Source organism: Pipistrellus kuhlii, unplaced genomic scaffold (genome assembly GCF_014108245.1).
Source record: "Pipistrellus kuhlii isolate mPipKuh1 unplaced genomic scaffold, mPipKuh1.p scaffold_m20_p_5, whole genome shotgun sequence".
Taxonomy (NCBI): Eukaryota; Metazoa; Chordata; class Mammalia; order Chiroptera; family Vespertilionidae; genus Pipistrellus; species Pipistrellus kuhlii.
This window is the reverse complement of record NW_023425551.1, coordinates 12,174,905-12,198,866: the sequence shown is the minus strand read 5'-3', so window position 1 is coordinate 12,198,866 and position 23,962 is coordinate 12,174,905. Positions and strand designations below refer to the sequence as shown.

The following is a 23,962-nucleotide window of genomic DNA, read 5'->3' as shown; positions in this document are numbered from 1 at the left end:
GAAAAGCAGGTCAATAACAAAGCTGTAGGGTTGTGGGTTATAAAACCTGGTTAAAAAAAAAATCTGAGTTGATGCTTGGAACAAAACATCACTCTACTGTTCATACTTCAGGTGTATAGGCTTTCGGTATAATGACTATCTTATCAAACAAGACTACCAATTATGGTAGTATTTAATTTACTGTTGCTTTTTACCTTTTTTTTTTTTTTTAAAAAATTCTAGCTGTTAGGTAAAGTTTTTGGTTTGTTTTGTTTTGTTTTTTAAAGTACACATTTCTAAGTTAAAGACCTGAATTCCCAACTCGGTTCCACTTGCTACTAGCTGGAGGGCCTGGAGTCATTTGGCTGGAGGTAGCGCAGGGCTCTCAGCAGCTGTTCCTTTGAGCAGTTAGTTAACACTACCCTCCCGCCATTCCTCCGTCTGCTCCTGCAGTAACTAACAGTTCATCTCTCTGAGCTTCTGAAATGAAGATGAGAAAACATATGTAGGCGTCTGAAGCATCAAATGGATAAGAAGTTCATTCTATTTTCACACAGATCCTTTAGAAAGCCCCTTCCTGTGTGAGATGATCTAAAACTTGCTACCATACGAACCGACAAACTTGACCAAAATGACTCAGAAAGCAATGCTTGTTTTATCAAGTTTTATCAAAAGTCACTGGATTGGTAAGAATACAATTGCGGCTATCTACCCAGAGCAAAAGATAACCTCCAAGCCACCTACCTGATGTAGAAAGTACGAGCAGGAACCACTAATCAATCCATCAGCTATTACATTAAAAAAAAAGAAAAAAAGAACCACCTTCAAAATACACCATGGCCACGGAATTTTCTGGCACAGAGAATGAGAAATAATGAAACAAGGGAAGAAGAAAGAATACAACCTGGTAAGCGCTGGCATACAGATGTGTGCAGCCCCACCGTCACTTGCTTTGTTGATTACACATTAAAGGTAGTTCCGTGCACTCCAGTCCAAAGCCTCCTCAGGCTCCATTCTGAGCTCAGACACAGAAGCCCAACAGGGCAAAGCACTCTTCACTACTGAGGCTGTTACCAGAAAACTACCAGCTTTTAAAACCCACCTCCATGGCCTGACCCGAGATCCTCTTATGAAAAAGGTCCCTTTCCTTCTGAATGCAATACTCCGCAACTCCAAATGAAACCAATGGTTGGTACCGATGCCCAGCTATAATTTCCACTCTTAAAGGGGCTCAGTGTGCCTATAAAAGAAAGCTTTATTTACACAGAGCTAACTAAATAGGCTTCTTCGTCCGGTTCACCAAAATAACAGGAAAGTTCTTTGAGAATCACTGAACACAAGCACCAGTTACAGTTATAAAAGGGCTCACTCAAAAATAAGTAAAAACTAAACTTTTTTATTTAACATCGACACCAGACGGCCTTTGGCTGGTAGCCCATAGCTTGGACTCAGCAGCAGATGCATTCTTTTTGGACTGAATACTCCTTAAAAATTGGGGAGATTTGACACATAATTCATATTTTAGATTTTTTTTTTTTTTTTTAATGATGGGAAGACCTAGCAACACCACGCACCTTCCCACCTAGTAACCATCGGCTGGGGCTAGCTCAGTGGTTCTCGGCAGCTGTTCTCCAGAGCCCGTAGTGAACACTGGCCTCGGAGCTTCCCTCCCTCCAGTCCTTGCCTGGCTCCTGCAGGCATCCAGGCTTTCAGAAAGTACTGTTTCTGCATACTTACTCCCAAACGCTGTGTGCAGCACCCATGGGCCGGGATGAGTGGTCCTGTACCAGGAAAGGTTGACAAGCTACCCTCCACAGCGCTGGCGCTCACTCCTCCAGCGGAAGGCACAGCCACCACAGTGAGGAGCTCACTTATAAAGGGAGATTTTTTTTTTTTTTTTTTTCATGAGCTGAGGTCCCTCCAGCCACAGAGTCACTGATTAACTCCGGGCACCTGCCAAAGCGGTGAGTGAAGCTACGGAAGAGTGGCTGCCTAGTGAGGACCCCCTGGAAGATAACGATGACTTTCTAGAACTTTAAGTTGATGGGGAAAATGTAAAATGACCAGGAAAAGCATGAAAGAAAGCAGTATCGTGTCGAAATGTTTTAAAGTATTTAAAAAGGAAGTGTGGATATTTACATGAGCGACTAATAAGCCTATACTTCATATTTGTTCAGTAGTTTTTCAAAGCTTGAGAGTTATGTTAAATTCAAGGACAGAAAGATAATTCCTTTAGGGGTTGCTTTGAAGGCCTTTTTCTTTTCTTTTCTTTTTTTCTTTTTGCTTAGTGACATGCCTTACAATATCATTATAAAATTATAGCAAGACATAACGTGTGTGACATTTTAAAATAGTTTTTCAGAATACAGTTTGTATTCTGAGGTAAACTGTATTCAAATACAGTTTGGCTAATTAGGCCTTTGTTGTTCCAGAAAGTATACTGGTTTGTTTTTTTTGTTTCTGTTTTTTAAATATATTTTCATTTATTTCAGAGAGAAAGGGAGTGGGAGAGAAAGAGAAACATCAACGATGAGAGAGAATCATTAATCAGCCTCTTCCTGCATGCTGCCTACTGGGGATGGAGCCCGCAATCCAGGCATGTGCCCCAACTGGGAATCAAACCATGACTGCCTGGTTCATATGTTGATGCTCAACTAATTAGCCACACCAGCTGGACTAAAAAGTATACTGTTTTAAAGACTATTAAACACTATGATCTTCTCAGCAATGACAGTCATCAAAGATTTCAACTGAGCCCTGATCCCATTAAAAGTCAGGTGACTTTTGATCAGAAAATTTATAATTAACTATTGTTAAATTTTTCATACTAGGAAACTAGACCACTTTGTGATTCCTTTAATTCATTTTTTTTTCCTCTAAGGATAATATTCTTTTAAAAAATATATATTTTATTAATTTTTAACAGAGAGGAAGGGAGATAGAGAGCTAGAAACGTCGATGAGAGAGAAACATCGACCAGCTGCCTCTTGCACACCCCCCAACGGGGATGTGCCCGCAACCAATGTACATGCCCTTGACCAAATCGAACCTGGGACCTTTCAGTCCGCAGACCGACAGTCTACTGCTGAGTCAAACTGGTTTCAGCAAGAATAATATTCTTAAGAGCATTTTTCTTAGTCTTTATGAGGGTCCTTAAGATTCACTTATCTGCCGATTGTAAAGTGAGTTTCACGGGACAATCAATTTTCTTTTTTTACTTCCCATTACAAAAGTAATACATGCTCATTAAATGCATGCAGATAGAATGTCAGAGAAAGACACTCTTAACTAAAAGAAAATTTAAAAACAGCTTAGTTATTGTATTAATCCATGCACAGAAAAAGGCCAAGAGGCTACAAAAATAAAAATATAGTTAGCTTTGAGTAACAAAAGTATGAGCTTTTAATTTCCCTTTTGCTTCCCTGTATTTTTCTAAATATTATATAAAGCCTACGCATTATTTTAAGTATAAGGCTAAGTTACTTAAACATCTTTATCTATTTGGACTACAGGCTAATTTATTCATGCATCCATCCAACTAACATTTAAGAACATATTACTCAGTAGACCCTATTCTGTTTCCAGGATGTCCTAGGACTTGGTTCCTGCCCTCAGAAGGTTAAGGTCCAGTGGGAAAAAGCCACAAGAAGTCCACAGTGTAAAAGAGCGTAGTAAGTGCTGTGAGAGAGGTGGTACAATAGAGGGACATCTAACCCAGACTGGGAAAGTTTCTTAGAGGAGACATTTGAACATGTGCCATTAAGTGAGGTGGGAAAAGAGGGGAGTCAGGCATTCCAAGCAAACATCAATAAGTCTGATTCACATTTCTTAATGTCGATACACAGCTAGTTATCGAAGGAAGGGCCAACATGGGAACAAGAGATCTAGAGATGTTAACTGAATAATATCAGCTGGATGAGGTGAATGACCGATGTGGGGAGATGACTGCGAAGCATGCTCATGCTCACAGTCTGGCCCCAGGGACTGAATGGCTGGTGGTACCAGTTACCATGACGGAGAATACATGAGGCAGGAGTTCTAGGGCCAGTGGCAGGGACAGAGATGGGAATTAGAAAACCAATTTGGGGCATGATCTGTCTTGTGTGTGTTCCATCCGTGGATGATCCCCAAATTGAAGACTACTAGGTATATATGTATTTGGAACACAGTACAGAGTTCTAAGATAGCTTTAAATAATGGGCATAGAAGAAAGAATTAGCCATGACCGGTTTGACTCAGTGGATAGACTGAAAGGTCCCAGGTTTGATTACGGTCAAAGACATGTACGTTGGTTTCGAACATATTCCAGTCGGGAGAGTGCAGAAGGCAGCTGATTGATGTTTCTCTCTCATCAGTGTTTCTAACTCTCTATCCCTCTCCTTTCCTCTCTGTAAAAAAACAATAAAATATATATATTTTTTAAAAAAGAAAGAATTAATTAGTTGCAAGCAACTGTGTATGTTGAGAAAGAGAGAGGGCCATTTAAAGGGTAACGTTTAATGAGGAAACAGGAAGAAAAGACAGGGAAGGGATGTTAGAAGGAAAGAAGATATCAATTGGGGGATGGTCAATGATGTCAAATGCTCAGAGGGTTCATGTAAAACAAGAACAAAATAATGCCCCTTTGTGTATCACATTATGGAGAATGACTGAGAATTACACCCACATCCAAAGCAGCAGGATGTGTGAAGGACCTGAGGACTCTATGTTTAGAGGCTCCTATATGATTTTATTACAAAGCTACATTTGTCATCCATTGATTTAAGCCATGGGTTCTTTGTTAACTCCATACATTTTCATATTTGTGAAACAGAACAGGTTTCTCCAAAGGTGTGAGTCCACACATTTCAGAATTTAGAAACTGAGATCGATTGTGACTGTGAGAGGGGAAAGGGCCAGACTTTGATGCCTCCCTTCAGTGCCTCTGTGCCTGTGGGCTGCTCACCAGACAAGTTGGGAGAGGACTGTAATTGCCAGTGTAGGGAGAGATCATTGTAGAGTGTACTGTTTTGGGAAACAAGGATCTACACTGGTAGAGAAGAGAGAAGAACCACTGGGGTTTAGGAAATAATATTTGAAAAAACGTGCCAGTCTACCAAGCCCTAGACTTGTTTGGTAAAACTCGTAAAGTGACCAACCTCAGAAAAACTGCAGATTCAGGAAAATCAAGAGAAGGCTAGAAATGTAGGCCAGTGTGCAAAGGGCTGTAAGAGCAAACGAGGGGTTTAAACTTTAATCTTGAAGCCTGAAGATATTTTTTTGTGGCAACTATGACAAGATCAAAATACCTTTCTATAAGATTTTTGCGGCCATAAGGTACAAAACAGATTTTAAGTGGAAGAACTAATGAATAAGAAGCTGCAGTTAAGGTACATGGTGCTGTGTTCATAAGAGTCATGTAAGCCGAAACCAGTTTGGCTCAGTGGATAGAGCATCGGCCTGTGAACTGAAAGGTCCCAGGTTCAATTTCGGTCAAGGGCATGTACCTTGGTTGCGGGCACATCCCCAGTAGGGGGTGTGCAGGAGGCAGCTAATTGAAGTTTTTAACTATCTCTCTCCCTTCCTCTCTGTAAAAAAATAAAATAAAATAAAATCAATAAAATATATATTTTTAAAAATAAATAACTTTTATTCTTAAAAAAAAGAAAAAGAAAAAGAAATTACTTCTATTAAAAAAAAAAAAAAGTCATGTAAAATAAGGTAACTGGATCTTGTGATACTATCGATAGCTCCAGAGAACAACATTTTGTCCAGAGAACAACATTTTGGCCAGATAACTGCTATAAGGCACATAGAAGTTCATTCTAATAATGAGCCCAGGCTAGAACCAGCCTTTCAACTAAGTTAAAACATCTGCTGTTAGAAAAAGGACATTTTAGCCAAGCTCTGTGTTTCCATACAATTCGGAGTAGATCACTCCCCATTCAATTAATGAGCATACATGGGGTGTCACCCATCCAATAGCAGTCACTTCCTCTGCCCATGATCCCTGAAACACACTTAGCGAGAAAAATCCAAGGAGATGAGTAAGTCTGGGGATGCTGCAAATTTCCATTCCCTCATTAGCCAACAAATGACTTTGAGTGTACGGAGAATCCCTTTCCTACTCCATTTCTGTGACCTGTCAGCCTAAATAAAACGTGTAATTAACAGCTTCAACTGCCTGCTCATACACACTGCAGGAAGTACTGCTACTGCTCACAAATGGGACCTGAAAAATACAGTGTTTGGCAAAAAAAAAAAGAGGTTTACCGTGTGAATGCACAATACAGTGTATTCTAGTATGATTTGTCATTGTACAACAGTAAGCCTACTTTTGCCTACCCCTGTATATATACAATATGGACAGCACCTTTCAAAAGGACAGATTCTTGTGGGCTCATGGGTACATTACCCATTTTAATTTTGAAAGCATAAAAAAAAAACTATTTAAAAGTGCGTGACAACTTCAATTATTCTTGACATGTAAGGAAATATCATGCTTGCTAAAACAATAAATTTAACATATATAATGAGCTTATACTAAATGTGGACAGGTATAAAATATAACTATCCTTTATAAATCAAAGGGCTTGATGATCTTAATTAGAAGGTGATTAGAGAAACATGGCATTTTAGAATTTTTAAGAATTAAATATATACAGGATATCTCCTAAAAATGTATCCAGATAAAAGCCCTTAAGACAGGGATCCTACACGTTTTCTCTTTCCCTCCCTCCCCTTCTCCCTCTGCTTCAACTCCTCCTCCTCTTCCTTCTTCCTCTTTCTCTCTTCCCCTCCCCACAGTGCGTTCCCCCCTTCCCTCGCCCACGCAAGCTCCAAGGATTATTCTTTTGTGTCTATCGATATAATTCATTTCCCGAGCCCATTTCTTCTTAGGCTTACTTCTTCTGCCTCTATGACTTTCTAAATAAACTTTCTCTTATAGTTTGAGTCTTGGCTCGGAATTATTTCTTAGCCAGAACCCAAGTACTAAGGTTGCAGAACCCATGTCCAACACCTGGTGCTGTTTCACAGCCAATATAGGAGCTTTCTCCGGAGCCACTACTAGGATGACTCTTCTTCACTCTGCTACTAACACTCCAGTGCGTGCAAGGATCCATTAAGTAGGAAGGCAAGTAGAAACACTCAGTTTCAAGTAGCAAGGGAACCAGAAATCATCATCAGAGTAAGAAAATCACTGCATGCCACTTCTTGGCTCCTTACTGACTTTATTGAGTCTTAAGTCCTGAAGAAGTTCATAAATCAAAAATAAAAATAAACTTCTTACTATATACTTGGAGTTCTGGGTGGGAATTAACTACAGGGTTTCTCCATCTTTTCCAGCCTAAAATTACAATGTTGCTTCCTTTAGGGTAGGTAGAATTGGAAATACATAAAGGAGCAATTAAAACAAAAATTTCCAAACATCTATACAAAAAACCCATAATTAACACAGTGAGATATAATGCCCCCCAGACAATCTTTGGCTAATTAATAGTTGCTTCAAGAAAGAAGACGAAGTGTTGCCAAGTAGTTTGCTAGCCAAATAAGGCAAGGACACAGTAAAATACGGTACAATAGAATTTAACAAGTGACCTACTTTAAAAAGCTCACCAAAACCACTTGCATGAAAGGTCAGAGAAATACCACCTCAGCATTACAGACTTCTTCTGGGTTAAAGAATGACCATAGGATTAACTACATGTGTGAGATTGCTCTAATTATTCTAGGAGAGTCCCTTCCTATAATATATTTTCCCAGAGAAAAAGTGGCATATAAGGTACGTAGTTTTTCTGATAGACCCCAGAAGTTCACGTGGCCGAGAGTTTCCATGCTTGTTTTCTAGACCTAAAAAATCAGGAATTGGCTTAAATCTCTAAGGTACTATGTAGCTGTGACACTTGACTTTCAAACACCAATTTTAACAGGGCTTCATAGATTTACACTGCTTCTGTTGAAACATTTTAAAATAACAACAAAGGACACATTTCTTTTTTTCTTCACAGTATCCCTGTTTAATAGTTTCAATGAGATACTGTGAGGATTGCAGGCATAGTAGAGGAGTATATTATATAAATACAAAACAAATTGTTCAATGTTCATGTTAACGTGGATTTGTGTCTAAGACAGCAAAAGATATTCATGAATTCATGAATTAAAATCCTATCAATTTTTCTAAACATTTTAATCCTATTTATTTCCCAGATTAAGTTATAATTTATTAAAATGAGGCAAATCCTGATGAGAATTCTCATTCTGGGTTCTAACCAGCCCAAAAGTGTACCCTTGCTTGGGAATTAATTTTGCTTTAGGAGCAATTCATGCTCAAGGAAGCCTGCCGAGTACGTGTGTTCTTGGCAGGTGTGTGCCAAAATGTCTGCCCAGATGAGGAGGTTGGAAGAATAATTAGGAAAAAGAAATATGTGCGGGTTTAACAATTTTAAAAACCAACTGCAAGGCCTTTATAAAGACATTTTTAGTCTACCACCTATACAAAGGGAGAATGTTTTCTTCTAAAATAATGTTCCCTATTTTTATTATAAAAAATGTGTTCAGGGATGCACCGCTAAAGAATTCCTATGCCACTACCTGCCATTCTGGACTGTGACACAACCAATAACATTTCTTCTTTGGCAATTTATAATACAAATCCCTCTGGAGGCGTGCATTCCCTTGACCCATCCACAGGATCTCATGTCCCATTCTCCAGCTGCCGAGTCAGACACGCCCTCCACGAGGCCCACGCAATCCTCAGTTCCCCAGAATAATGAGTACTTTAAAAATTACACTCAGGCCTCTCCACGGCACTTAGAGGGGTGTGGATCTGCTCCAAGGAATGCCTTTCTTAACGGAAGAACGCTTCCAATTACCAGCATTTGAGAATATCTACTGGTAGCTCTTCCTTCATTTAAAATTCAGCTGCTTAGAAAGTTATGAAAGTGGTTCAGCATGCAGTTCTATGAAGACCTGGAGCAGAAAGCTACACCCAAATAATATTCTCCTGGAAATTGTAAAATGTACAAGAGAAATCTCTTATTTAAGAATAAAATGAAGTATTTTACGATGAAGTAAAAAACAAACAAACAAACAAAACACCTTAGGATGCAATTAGGATCTAATGGACCAGCAGGTTCTCTGTGCTGGCCCACACTCACCTCTCCCGGGGAACAGCGAACCAGTACTCGGGCTGCTTCCTTCGCTTGCCGTACTGCTGGACCATGGCTGCCGTGTGCGTGGCAAAAGATTTCCTCATTGGTTTTCCCACTTTAATGCACAGGAACATGGGTGGAGTCTTGCTTTTCTCTTCTTTTGAAGGAAGTATATCTGAATCACACATGCAAAATATCTGCCTCAATACTGACAACATTGGTGGCAGCAAAACCTTTCAACTTACAATGAATAGCGCTTAATCCCCTCACAGTGATGAAAAGTCAAAACATATGGCGGAAACATCACACAGCATCATCACATTGGGACTAAATAAATTTCTCAGAGCCCGAAAGGAGCTTCATGAGCACGAAAGGAGAAAACTTTGGACGTTTTAGCTCGGTCTACATCACTCGAGATGTTACATACTGTGAATAAGCATAAAAACCAACATAACACCAACCAGTGAACAACTGTGACAAGACACAATAATACTTTTCTATAATATATATTTCTTATTGATTTCAGAGAGGAAAGAAGATAGAAACATCAATGATGAGAGAGAACCATTGATCGGCTGCCTCCTGCATGCCCCCCACTGGAGATCGAGTCCACAACCTGCAACCCGGGCATGTGCCCTGAATGGGAATCGAATTGTGACCTCATAGTTCACAGTTTGTCACTCAACCACTGAGCCATCCTGGCCAGGCAAGAATACAAGAATGATATTGAGGACCCAGTCACACCATAATGCAACAGTTTAGAAAGAACTATCTTAAAAAATATTTTAAACTCCTTTAGATTTAGAAATCCAATGTCAAGAAGGAAATTCACTTGAAAGATTTAAAAAAAAAAAAAAAAAGCAAACTACTTTTGAAACAGAAATCTGCCCTATTTCAAGTTCCAAATTAGATAGCATATATTGCTAATTTCCCCAAGTATTAATTTATCAGTAAAGATATGCTCTGTTGAGAAAACACTGCTCTCAAATGATTGTACTACTTGTGCACGTGCTGATTTAAGAAAGGCCAACTCCACAACAGAACAGAAAGACAGCAAACAGAAGTGGCTTACCTTCGATAGGTACCTGAATCCTCTTTAACAGCCATAACTGGATTTCAGACTTATTATCCATCTGTGCGCCCTGGCCGCTTTTGTCCGGGGTACATTCCAAAGAGTTGCCTAGAGACTCTTTACTCATACTGTCTTCTGGAGAAGAGCCCAGCTGTAGGGGATGGGGCGCTCTCTCCTTTCCCCAGTTTTTATCCGGCTCTTCATTGCCCTCCGTTGGGGGCTCTCCGGCCTGGGGAAGAGAACTACTGAGAGTGATGTCTATTCCCCCTGGCTCAGTCCTTTGGCCATCACAAGGTTCTGCCTTCTCCAAGTTATCAGGCAACCCTTCTTTGTTCTTACTAAGGTAGTATTCGATGAGTTTAACTTTATCTAGGTCTTCATGTATGTTCAATGTGTTCTCCACTTGGCTTTCGGGAGAACCAGAATGCTTGTCCACCTCGGGCATTTTATCTTGTTTCTCACAGGTTTCTGAATCCAGGGCCCCCTTCAGTTCAGCATCACTTTCTGTTCTTGAAAAGCTCAGGGCCAACTGCGCCTGCGTGTTTGTAGCAGAACTGATGACCTGTGACTCAGCCTTGCTTTGCTCCTCCGGGTGGAGAGAAAGGCACTCCTTTGGGGTATCTCTCTTGTCCATCCCGCTATCATTTTGCGAAGGCAGTTCATCCAAGTCAACAAAGTCATCTTCTTCTCCGAAAGGGGGATTTTCTTTGGCGATAGACTGAAATTCAGTAGGAGGGCCAGGAGGCTGCTTGCTGACTGGAGTTGCTGTGGGAGACCCCATGGTTGCCTCCACAGAGGATTCCAGGTCCTTTAGCTGTCCTGACCCAGAGCTGTTGGAGGGCTTCATGTGTGTGTTTTCTGTTGGTTTCTCCAAAGGCCTTGTGGATTTGGAATCGGAAGTGATGGTTCTCTCCCCACTGTGAGGCCGTTTTTCCTTGCTGAGGGATTTAAACTTACTAAAGGGGTTGATATCCTTTTCCGAAGCCAGGTCTTCCCATTCTCCAGGCCTGTACAGAGGACAAAGATCCTGAGGTAGGTCACTGTTGAGGGAAAAATGGTGGGTGCACATGGAATGTTAAAAGCAAAACAAAAACAAAATGGAGGAAAAGCAAAAAAACAAAAACAAAACCCAGCTGAAAACCAAAACATAGACTGCAACTTAAATATGTTTAAATGATTTCAGAATAAGAAAATGAAATTTAAAAATTAACTTCAAAATGGAACATAAGAAGTGGCAAAACAAAGAACCATGGAGGTGCACATCCTGCTAGAAGACATGAGGGTTTGGGAAGTCATTAATGAAAATGGAGATGTCTCCCACCGACTTCCAATGGTGAAATAATGCTTCTGGTTCTCATGAAGGAGAGGAGAGGTTTTAGTACTATGACTAAATGTCCTTAAATATTTAAAACTTTTCCTTTTTATCAAAGAGTACGTAAACCAACTACATTAATTCTGAATGGCTCCTTGAGTAGCTATACATTTAACCATCCTATAAAGTGGCTGACCCTGAACCCTACTTTTGGGTTTCATGGCTTAGGATCTAATGCTTCCAAAAACAGACATCCTTCTATTCCCAAGGCAATAAGAGGAAGCTTCCACTATGAGTGTGACTATATAGTCCCTGTTCCATTTTATAACTTAAAAATTTATAGAAAAGTAAATAAACCAACTAAACTCTTACTTAGAATACTTGGTTTACATTTCTTAGCGAAGCTTGCATTTCTTAACTCTTTTATTTTATAATCGTTATCATCTTATTTTATGGTAATGGGAAGTTGGTTTATGAGCTGAAACGCACTGTCCTGGGCTGCAGTCCATTTATTTTTCTTTACTACCCAGTTTGAGTTATATTATACAAAAATTTTCATTAAACATATTTTCCAAAATTTAAAATAGTTGTTAAAAAAAAAACCCACACATGTTAATCTATGACTGGGAAATATATTGAGTAACCTATGTGTCTCAAGTAGATTTTTCACTTACCTTAGTGTTAAAACACAGAGATATAAGAATCTTTGCTAAAAACTTTTTAGGAAATCATTTTATTTTTCTAAAAAGGCTATATCATATTCAGGTAATGCTTTATTATCCTGGCTTTGAAATAATTATGACAATAAAACAACAGAGGAACACTAAGTTCTCAAGTTACAACACTGTCTCCCCAGTTATTTAATAAATCACTTGCACAGAACATCCATGCTTTTTCTAATAGAAAAGAGCCTACATAATTGCTAGACTCTGACAAATGCTTTCAAGAGCCTCTTTAATTCACAATTCACTTCAACTCAATAAGTAGTCACAGAGCCCCTAAGTGCCACATGCTAACAATGACTGACAAAGTCTGTTCCGCAGGAACCCGCACACACAGAAATGTGCCGCCCAACACCAGCATCCAGATGTTAAAGATGCTTCAGTCCTAGAGTCAAACAAATGTTTAATGTGGTATCCTTTCCATATTAGGACCAACATTTAATTTTTCATATTAAAGGCTACAGGAAGTTCTACAACAAAGAAACCTATCTCTTCACATACCTGGTGTTAAAGCAAAACTTTCTTCCATTATCATCCAAACCGCTTCCTCATCGCTTCCTTATTTACCTTGCTTGACCCCCAGAAAGAATACGTTGGATTGCACTCTAATCAGCCTCCCGTACTGCCTTTTTTGTGTACCCCTCCCTTCTTGTTCTTCTACCTATTCCAAGCTGAGATTAATTTAGTCATCTATTTTTTTTGTTTGTTTGTTTGTTTTGTTTTTGCACTGCAGCTACCAAGCACTGCTGGGGCAAAATACATAGTTGTGTCAACCAAATCTGCTTTTGATCAATGTTTTCTAGACTCAGCCAGAAACCTAATGGTGATCAATAAATAATCCTTTCAGTTGTTCCTTTCCTATTTTCTGTGGCAGCTGGAGTTGCAAAATGTCCTACACAAAAAATACAAAGCCCTAAAAGTGAGGATGAAGAGATTTTACACACACACACTTAAAAACTATTTGCACACTGCAGCTAATTTATAGGCAAATTTTACTAGGCAATTTTTAGTAATAATAAAATTTTAAGCTATTTTAAACTTTTAAACAAACAAGTGATGAAATTCTGAGCCAATAACCCTAAGTTCATTTCACACTGATTCCACTCATACAACCTATTTTGCTCACTGTTCATCAGACTGAAATGTCTTTATACAATATATCTGCGTCCAAGGCAGGAATCAATATACAACTCAGAAATAATATCAGCACATTAGCAGTCAATTCTGAACTCTTCTCTCTCCCCAGCTATGGCATTAGCCCTGTATCCTGGATCATCAAACACAATCTCACAAGGAGAGAAATCTTTCTGTAACGATGTAGCTCCCTTTCTATTATTAGTGCAGCAATCTCCACCTTCAACTTCATCTCCACACAATCTCTTGCTCCTGCCAATGCTCTCACCTTTTACTTGCATTTAATTCTCCCAAGAACCTCTGCCCCCTCCCTTTTTTTCCTGATAAACAAGAAATGTCTCTTACGATGGCAAGGCATCTTTGATCTTCATGTGGGAAATGTCATTGTAGAGGGCAATGGAAACCACCTCTTCCATGGGGCAAATGAGGCCGTACTCCTCACACCCATTTTCAATGACCAGAGGGTCGGACTTGTGAGGATCAAACATGATGTTGTTAGGAGTGACAATCATGACGCCTCCGACCACACCCTGCAGGACAAATGAACAGGACAGAATCATTACAGGCAGAAATGCAACCGTCACAGGAGCTTTCATGAACTCATGCTGTCATTCATTGACTTGGGTGAACCACAGAATCTTACATGACAATCACGTCCCCTCTAAGAGGGTTGGAGAAACAGGCTGGAGAAATGCAGTGTTGGGTGCTGTGTGGTGAGGCAGAGAAAATCTGTGGCAATCATCCGAGCCTGGTTCTGGTGCAGCTGCTACCGTAGTGTAATTGTGGTGGGATCTTGGGTTACACATATAAGTTTCGGGTTCCCCAATTCCTGTCTGTAAAATGAGAGGGGCTGTCCCAGATGCGTTCCCGATGGTGAACCGGGTGCTTTGCAATTCACTCACTCAGCACGTATTCGCCATGTGTCCAACAAGTGTATGGTACTGTGCTAAGGGAGCAGCTGTCTCCGAGTCACGGTGCCAAGAACAGTCCTAGTATTTCTCTCTAAAATGTTTAGAAAAGCCTACATCCAGGAAAATTGGACACAAACAGGAATATAAAATTTTGCAGAAGTGCATACAGCTGAACTATGGAAATTCAAAGCAAAATCCAACAGTTTTGTGGGAACTTAAAAATCTGAAGAATGGTCAGTTTATATTATAGACCTGGATTGCCACAGGGATATTATCCACCAAAGAGAGGAGGATACAGGTGACTCCCTTTAGGAAAATAATTTATTTTGTACTCTTAATGACTGCAGTATTAATCTTTGCAAAAAGCTATGCATCTCAAGCATGACTTGTTCTTCTTAACTGAAAAGGTTGTAAGTCTATATCAATACCACATTTTCCTGTTGTTTGGAACCTACCATAACATCTCTACTATGAGAATAGGAATTCCATTTTATCAACATAACCATTTCTTCAGAGGCTTACTAAAGTTGGTATTGCTCTATGTAAAAACAAACAAACAAACCAAACAAACAAAAAAACACCAAAAAACTACAATAAATACACAACAGCAGACATTTTAATACCAGCATCTCCAGCAGAAGGATGGAGAACTCACCATTTTCCAGGTTAGATACTAAACTCTTCACATGAATTTTCCCTTTTAATTGCAATACCCCAGTATTAAATTTTATTCCTGTTCCTATTTTATAGTTGAGGAAAATGGAAGCTCAGGGAATGTAAACACCATGCCCATGGTCTCAGATTTAATGGGTGGCAGAGCTGGAACTTAAATTCAATGGGTCTGACTCCATCATTTGCTGTTAAACATATACTACACTATCTCCCTAACAATTCATAGGCCAAGAACTGAAAGTAAAATGCTGAGTCCAGGGTCACAAAAAAGCATATTTCTATTCACTGATCACATTTCCCTTAGCAAGTAAAATGCCAGGCATTCAACTGGGGAAAGCTAATGGGCATTTGTGAAATCTTAAGCTGAAACGAGGTAAGATAGTTTAAGGTAGCCTGCCTACAGGAATTTAAAAGGTAGCTCAGTTTTCCATAGATTCCAAGAAAAGGAAACAAATTACACTGCCACATACCTTTCCATCAGTGAAGTATCGACAATTCATTTTTAAAAACTTTACCACACCAGGCTCATCTTCTTCAGAAGTAGAAGATAAGACCCTTTCAATGGGTTTTATGGCCTTTCTTGCTAAGTCAGCATCCTTTAGAAACCAAACATTTCCAAAATCAAATAGAAGCAATTTCTCAAAACAGATTACATATATAAATCAACATCAGTTCCCGGTAAGGAACCTACTTCTATTTAACTTAAACATAAATAAGGCAAATGTCTTTTGTCATTCAAAAATATTACATATGTGTAACAAGTATGTAAATCAAACTGAAAATTTATAAAAAGTACATATCTATGAACCCATAAAAAGTGGCTCGTCCAATATCTTAGAAAATAACCTAAATAAAAGAATTCACATTTAACCATGGTTCAATTTCTTTAGAAAAAGGAGTAAAAGTAGTACAAACAAACTACCGGTTTTGGTGAGACTTTAACTTCCTAACTATGTAAACAGGCATGTGTTTTGCCTGTGAGACTTTAAAGTTGAACAGGTTTCTTCTGGATAAAATGCATTCTCTCAATTAAGAACAAGTTACAGCCGAAACTGGTTTGGCTCGGTGGATAGAGCATCGGTCTGCAGACTGAGGGGTCCCAGGTTCCATTCTGGTCAAGGGCAGGTACATTGGCTGCGGGCACATCCCCGGTGGGTGGTGTGCAGGAGGCAGCTGATCAATGTTTCTCTCTCATCGATGTTTCTGATTCTCTATCCCTCTCTCTTCCTCTCTGTAAAAAATCAATAAAATATGTTTTTTTAAAAAAGAACAAGTTACACTTAACTCCACTCCTCTGGGGAAATTTTAAGTTGAAATCTTGAGGAAAAGAACATGGAACATACAGGGTGTTCCCCAAAAATGAATACACTCTTTAATGGCTGCTAACTCGCTTCATTTTCGCTCCTTTTCAGGTTTAAATATCTTGAAATAATGGATGAAGCCAATCTAAGCTTTGAACAAAGAAAATATATCCTAGTGTCACTAGACTTTTTTTTTTTTTATGGGGACACACAAAATTAAAGTTTATGGTACAAAACCAGCAACAGTCAATAAATTGAAGGTGCAGAAATACCAAACGAAAAGATTCTTGATATTTGCAATTCCATTGCTTCAAGTTATCAGCAGTGTATGGACCAAAACGGTTTTCAGTTTGAAAACAGGCATTGACAAAATAAAGTATTCATTTCTGCAGATTCTTATAAATTTTGAAAATGAACTGTATGTTAATAAACACTGACTTTATAATCATACAAAGTGTGTTTACATTTTTGGGGACACCCTGTATAGTCTATATTTATAAGTTCATACACAAATATGCACTTCAGTACATGAATGACATACATACAGGTAGTTTGTCATATTCTGCATCTGAAGATGAAGGAGAGACAGTAGCACCAGGACTGGATGATAACTTTAAGGTACTAGAGGGAAAGTTGGCATCTGGCACAAAAAGAACCTGAGAATGGGAAAGAAAACCAAGGTGAGTACCGAGAATCAGGCAAATCCTAGGCAATGTTTAGAGCAGTTACTCTCCACACAGTATCTCCACACAGTGCACGACTAAGACCCAGCTGGCTTTCACCAAACTCATAAGCAACTTGAGGCCTTCAGACTAATCAGTGAAACAGTATGCAGCAATATGAACGTGTGCAGTGCAAAGGGTACCAAACACACCTACAGACACTACAGAAGCTCACAAAGTGGAGAGCAAGGTGGGTGAGTATTCTGCACAAGCCACATGAAGCAGGTGGGTCCAAGGTAGCCTGGAAAATACAGTACATAGCAGTACACGGTATGCTTCTAAGCATAACACCTGTGTTAGGAAGAGATGACAACAAATCCAGGTTTGCTAACTCCGAGCAGGCCCTGAGTGATAATGTAGGGAGGTCCTTTTATGATAAACTATACAGTGTATTATCAATAATCTCAATACTTTCCCTTCCATCACTGTCTCGATTACCTAGAAACAAAAATAAAAAATCTGGTTCCGAAATGTTATTATGATCTTGTCACTCAACACTCTTTTAATGAGACATGGTACCTTTTGGTCTACCAGGTATACCGGTTGATAATGTGAATTTTGCCACCAATGAAAACACGATAATTTCAAGAGAAACATCAAAAGTGCTTTCTTCAAAGTAATGTCCATCGCTAGCTACACATTTCCCCCATCTTTCAGGTAATTTGTGGATACGTCCCAATAGAACTTTTCTTGTTTTGAGGCACACCATTAAAAGACCCAATTTTCCACTTCTTCCTACATTTTGAAGTGCTGCTCAGAAAGTGCGTGTGCCATCGATCGGAATAAGTGATAATCTGAAAGAGCAAGGTCTGGTGAATACGGCGCGTGGAGTGCCTATTCCTGGTATTGTCATTCTTACAGTAGGAATATTTCAAACATTTGGGAAACTTGAAACACTTGGGAAATTCCAAGTGTCACCCTTACAGTAGGCATATACCTCTTGTTGCCTACTGGAACTTAATCAAATACCAATAAACTATCAGTTTATGGGAAGAGTAAAAGAATAGTAATCAGCCTGAGGTGTTTTTTTTTTTTTACTGTGTTCTAGTAAATTCTAGCCTTGAATTAGTAAATACATCCCCTGAGCTGAGGGTCTCTCCTCTGGGTCAGTTATATAAGGAAAAGGGTTCCTGGACCCAATTCCAATGTGAAGGAAGGGGACTCAACCAACAATTTTCAGACACCATCAGAGTTCCAAGAATTCAACTCGATTCTGACACTATCTACCCAGAAAAAGCAACAGGTTGCGGGTTCAGCCCTACAAGACTGCACACTCTCCACACACACACACACACACACACACACACACACACACTCGCGCACACTTCAGATACCAGCCGAATGCTTCTGACCAACTGGAGGTTCCAATGAGCCCCTCCGACTCAGGATGCCAATTGCAAATCCAGGTTGTCATCTATACTTCTGAGCAACTGGCTATAAATCAGAGGTTCCTACAACCCCTCCTTGGGTTCGATTATTCTGCCACAACAGCTCACAGAACGCACAGAAACATGTAACTTACTAGGTCACCAGTTTAAGGAGAGAACTCATGGAAGTTGTAACTCGGGAACAGCCACCTGGAAGAGATGCCCAGGGCAGGGCAGGGGAGAAGGGCAGGGAACTTCCATGCCCTCTAGAGGCTCACCACTCTCCCCAAATCTCCACATGTTCATCACCCTGGAAGCTCTCCTAAGCCTGTCATCTTGGGTTGTTACAGAGGCTTCATTACACAGTCATTCATGATTGACGGATCACTGTCCATTGGTGATTGATTCAATGGCCAGCACCTCTCCTATTACTGGAGGTAGGCGTGGGGATATAAGAGAAACAATCAATTGAAAGTTTCAACCCTCTAATAACATAATTGTCTCCTGGCAACCAGCTGCCATCCTTAGGTGCTTCCAAAATCACCTCAAAACAAAAGACACCCTCATCACTCAAAAACACTTGGGATATTCCAAGGATTTTAGGAGCTGTGAGCCAGGAATTGTGGAAGACCAAATACAGAGGTGGGTAAAAGTAGGTTGATAATAATAATGATGATAATAATAATAATACAATACAATAATAAATAAATAATAAAAAAGTAAACTTACAATTGCAAATCTACTTTTGCCACTTCCCTCCCCATATATATTATGGGGAGGGAAGTGTATACACACACACATATATATATATATATTTGGTCATTCTTATAAACTACAATAATGTACACATTATGCAGCAATACCCCATTAATTTTCCTAGAGGTGAAAATTTATTAATTTTTTTAAAGTTCTAATGCCTATTTCCCCTCAACTAGCTGGTACTGGCAGTATCCTAATTTCCCTTTTGACAAGGACATAAATACCAAAGCACAACAGTACAAATTGGCCAACGATGGCCTGTTGGCTTCATGTGCTTCCCTTGGAAAAAATGCAAGTAATAGCACCGCCATCGCCTGAATGAAGTTCTACTTGAAGTAGCAGCATCTGTCCTCAAAGAACGAAATGTCACTATAACGTAGAGATGCAGGAAGATGCTCTAGTACAGAGGTCGGCAAACTCATTAGTCAACAGAGCCAAATATCAACAGTACAACGACTGAAATTTCTTTTGAGAGCCAAATTTTTTAAACTTAAACTTCTTCCAATGCCACTTCTTCAAAATAGATGCCCAGGCCGTGGTATTTTGTGGAAGAGCCACACTCAAGGGGCCAAAGAGCCGCATGTGGCTCGCGAGCCGCAGTTTGTAGACCATGGCTCTAATAAGTCAGCAATGAAACCAGAATGTGCTCATGGCAACCAAGCAGGTCTGTGGATGGGACTGAAAACCTGGCCTCAGCTCGGATCTGCCAATGACTGGGTCAATTACATTGTCTAAATAGAGTTTTCATATAGAAATACAAGAATATCTTATTATATAGAAAATATTTTTAAAATTTTATGGATTAATCAAGAATGGACAATTATGCAATTTGTCAGTTTCATCCAGTTTAACAAAGAGAGTACTAACATTCTGAAAAAAGTTTCTGTGGCCTTTTCTTGATGGTCCTGCTGAATGAATGTCTGTGCCTTTGGCTAAATTGACTATTTTTGTCAAAAAAGTATTAAATCGAAACAAAAATGACAAAAAATTATGCCTAGTTTAAAATAAAATGATGGCCATAATATTAATATATCCCAGGAGTGGACTAAACTAAAACTTGCAATTCTAAATTAAACATTCTAAGAATATCTGTGTGATATTCTATAGGAAAAACTTTTTTTGATGCCTTGGGAGGGGGGAATCTATAATCTGTGTTAATTATCCACAAAGCATTCGTCTCTGAACAGTTCATAAGTACTGCTTTCAGAATTCTTGGACCTAACGGAAAGACTCAACCCAATGCACATTGATGATAACCCTGTGACACTAATAGTGAGTCATTAAAAATGGCAATAGAAGATAAATGTAACATTTTGAAAGTAATATGCAACAAGAAAATCATTACCTGGCCTGGAACAATAGTATGTGTGAAAAGTTTATTCATTTCCACTAGTTTATTGGGAGTGATGTTAAATTTCAGTGCTATGGAGTTTAGGGTGTCCTGGCTTCCAGCCTAGAATTCAGACAAGATTCAATATATACAGCAAAACAGAACAAAAAAAAAAACACACTTCCTTTTGGTAGACAATAATCTATTTGTGATAAGAATGAATAAAAATTAATAAATACATCTAGACATATTATGAAAAAGAATGAATACATTCTCAATTCTTTTTTTATTTATTTACTTATTCCTTTACTTATTTTTGTTAATCCTCACCCAACAATATTTTTTCCACTGAATTTTAGAGAGAGTGGAAGGGAGGGGGAGAGACACAGAGAGAGAAACATCGATGTGAAAGAGACACACTGGTTGGTTGCCTCCTGTATGTGCCCCTGCCAGGGCTGGGGATTGAACCTACAGCTGAGGTATGTGCCCTTGACCAGAATCAAACCCACAACCCTTCAGTCTGTGGGCTGGTGCTCTAACCACTGAGCAAACCAGAGAGGGCTCATTCTCAAGCCTTAAGGGAAAATGTTTTATATGTTATTCATTTCTGGGCTCCTTTAACTTCAGTTGCTCTGTTCTAAACTTTACTGTGCACAACTCTGGTGTATGGAGCAGAGGTCCATGAGATACAACACAAAACTGGAAGAAGAAAAGAAATAAAACGTGCACACAGGACCTCCCATCGGGGAAATGGGACTACTTATTTCCTCAGTTTTCTGACCACTTGCCCGTCTCTTCACTGTACTGTAGGCAACTGCCTGGTGACCTGTGAATGGCCATTTCCCCCTACCGTGCCTGACACGTAAAAGGTACTCAGACATCTGACACATGAATATAATCAAAAGCTGAAAGAAATCCAGGTTAGCTACCAATAACTGTTCACTGTCATTGAAAATGACAGACAACTTCCCCGTCAGACAAACTGGTGTTAATCCATAAGTCTATAAACGGTGAGAGATGGTATTCTTTTCTCTCTGATACAGAGAGAATAGGAATAAAGAGGGCAGTGATAAGATGTAAAACTTCACAGTAAAAAATAAAGCTCCGCCTAAGAAAAGGAAGTCACTGCCTCTGGTCAGTGCAGTGTCTCTTCCAGGAGCATGGGAAGGACCTTGTTAGTGGGAGGTCACACCAGGGACCATCACGGAGATGCTCCCACCTACAGCCCTGTGCGCAGAGCTGTCTCCACCAGCGGAGCTTGGAGTGGGTGGAGATTTGATATGGCTGCAGGAGATTGTGAACCCATGCAAAGAATTAAACTCACCACCGCCCTCCATCAAAACCTCACCAACCAGGCCAATCAAATTCATACTAACAGGTGACACTAAAATTACTTGAAAGCACTCCTAGAAAAAGTTAGGATATAAATAGATTTTATTTTTAATCACTGAAAACGTAACAATATATGCTCTAACTTCTACCCTGAGCAAAATCATCTATACTAAAAATGAAAAAAAAAAGTTTAAATAGATATATTTTTCCAATATTAGATATTTATAAAATTCAGGGTAGGCAAAAGTAGTTTATAATTGTATGTGAGTTTATTTTTGTATTATTAGTTATTAACTAGAGGCCCAATGCATGAAAATTTGTGCAAGAATAGGCCTTCCTTCCTCCGGCTGCCAGCACTGGCTTCCCTCCAGCACCTGGGACCCTGGCTGCTTCACTCCAACTGCTGCTGCCAGGCACCAGGGACCCAGGCTTTGCTCCACCCTGCCTTCGTCCGGAAGGATGCCGGACGGACGTTCAATCTAATTAGCATATTACCCTCTTATTATTATAGATTGTATTATTTATTTGTCTTACAACTAGAAACCTACTTTTGCCCACCCCTGAACATGTAAATCCAGGGTTTTTCAGAATTTAGAGTCAAGACACGTCATAGACTGAGGATGCAGACTATAGCCCAAACTGCTGGCCCTGAATTCCAGATTTTCCACGTGCTAGCTGTGCGGCCTTGGGTCATTTGCTTAACCTCCCTGGGTCTCAGGTTCTTCATCCACCAAATAGAGAGAATCATAATTTCTGCTTGGCAGCACTTCATATTTTTATGAAAAAACTTGTAGAGAGTTAAGGAAAGGGGAGACTTTAACAATCTAGAGCTATGACATAGGGATAGAACATACATAGAGAACCAAGTCACAGATCCCCAGGGGAGGGGTGCTGATTATCACTAATAATTTGAAACTTACCAGATTGCTTGAATATGTACAGCTCAAGAGCAATATAAGCAATCTAGTAAGAACTAGCATGGTTCTCTAAATACGAAGTTATAGATGGCTTTTTATTTCCAATAAAGTACACAAAATAACTTGCCAAGTGAAACTAATATCCATAACATGAACCAAACAGGTAGGCATTTCTGCATTACTAACCCGACCACCTGTTGATATGAATTAATTAGGAGTTTATCTGGACTCTCACAGCATCGTTTGGTGATGCCATGTGAAGCATCTCCTAGAAAACAACACCATGTCTGTGGAGAGGCCTGCGGACACACAGACGGCTTTAGACAATTGTTATCAATGACAAACACTCCCGCACTCCTTAAGCACTGAGCTAGGCATTGTGGGATCAACGACATATTGTAAACACAGTGGTAATGTGAGCTCTATAATCCCCCCAAATCCTTCCTGGAAAGCACTAAGCCTGTAAGCCACAGAAAGATGCTTAGAGATGCTCACAGAGCACTGAGCAAGAAATGCCTGTGCCAGGGCTCTTCCCTGTGCCTCTGTGGAAGCTTGGAGAAGATGTACCACTCCCAAAGAGCCACCAGGGAGGGATCTGGTCCTCCTGCTTGCTTCATATTGAGTCTGGCATGCACACAAATCATCAGTGGAAACTAAATAAACATGATGAAAATGCAACCAGGCATAGCATTTAATTTCTTCTTAGAGTCAGCACACTCCTCAGCAATGCTATTTCCATGTGAATTAAGACAGATCTATAATCCAGTGGCTCACATTATGCCAGGCCTAGGATAAACAGAAACAGCTCCTGGCTCCCAGGATCTCACGGTGCAGGGAGAGCGGTGAGTAGGTGCCACATAACGTGGAGGCCCAGTCATGAACACATGCACAGCACTATTCAGCGACTGATTCTGCAGTACGGAGGTCTGCACCCTGCAAGCAGCAGCAATAATGTTGGCCAAAATGGGTCTCATGTCTACCCCCTAGTGTCTAGTGGATATATGCATTAAGGCACAAGACAGACATTAAAATGATAATCACACGTGTGAACAAATAATATTAAACCAAGAAAAACTATGTAAAGAAATATAATTCTATGAGAGAATAAAATGAAGAAAGATTTGGCTTAGATTTGCTGGGTGATTACAAAAAGCAAGAATAAACATGGAGAGTAATGAGAAAATGTCAAGGATAAGGTTCTGGCTTGTAGAAAGGTATGGATGATGGGGCCATTGCTGCTTTAAAAAAAGACCCAGCATGAAGGTTTAAGCAGATATGTTGAGAAGTCAACTGAATCTATG

The 23,962-nt window shown here is 39.7% G+C and overlaps 1 protein-coding gene across 8 annotated transcripts in view; it reads right to left on the bottom strand.

The window, feature by feature from the left end:
* The window catches only part of NCOA7 (nuclear receptor coactivator 7), a 104,200-nt gene that overhangs the window by 19,966 nt on the left and 60,272 nt on the right, over positions 1–23,962 (bottom strand). For 5 of the 8 annotated variants that reach the window (XR_006740101.1, XM_036413817.2, XM_036413819.2 and 2 more), the window contains exons 5-10: positions 20,428–20,535; positions 16,780–16,890; positions 15,404–15,529; positions 13,696–13,880; positions 10,183–11,222; positions 9,117–9,285 (exon numbers count right to left, since the gene is read on the bottom strand). Coding sequence is in view for 7 of the 8 variants with exons in the window: in XM_036413817.2 (XP_036269710.1) it covers positions 9,117–9,285; positions 10,183–11,222; positions 13,696–13,880; positions 15,404–15,529; positions 16,780–16,890; positions 20,428–20,535 (1,739 nt within the window). In the remaining variant the exon portion in view is untranslated. Of the gene's footprint in view, positions 1–9,116; positions 9,286–10,182; positions 11,223–13,695; positions 13,881–15,403; positions 15,530–16,775; positions 16,891–17,108; positions 17,248–20,427; positions 20,536–23,962 lie in introns of those variants that run through there. The other 3 variants (XM_036413821.1, XM_036413818.2, XM_045573359.1) reach the window with 3 other exon arrangements.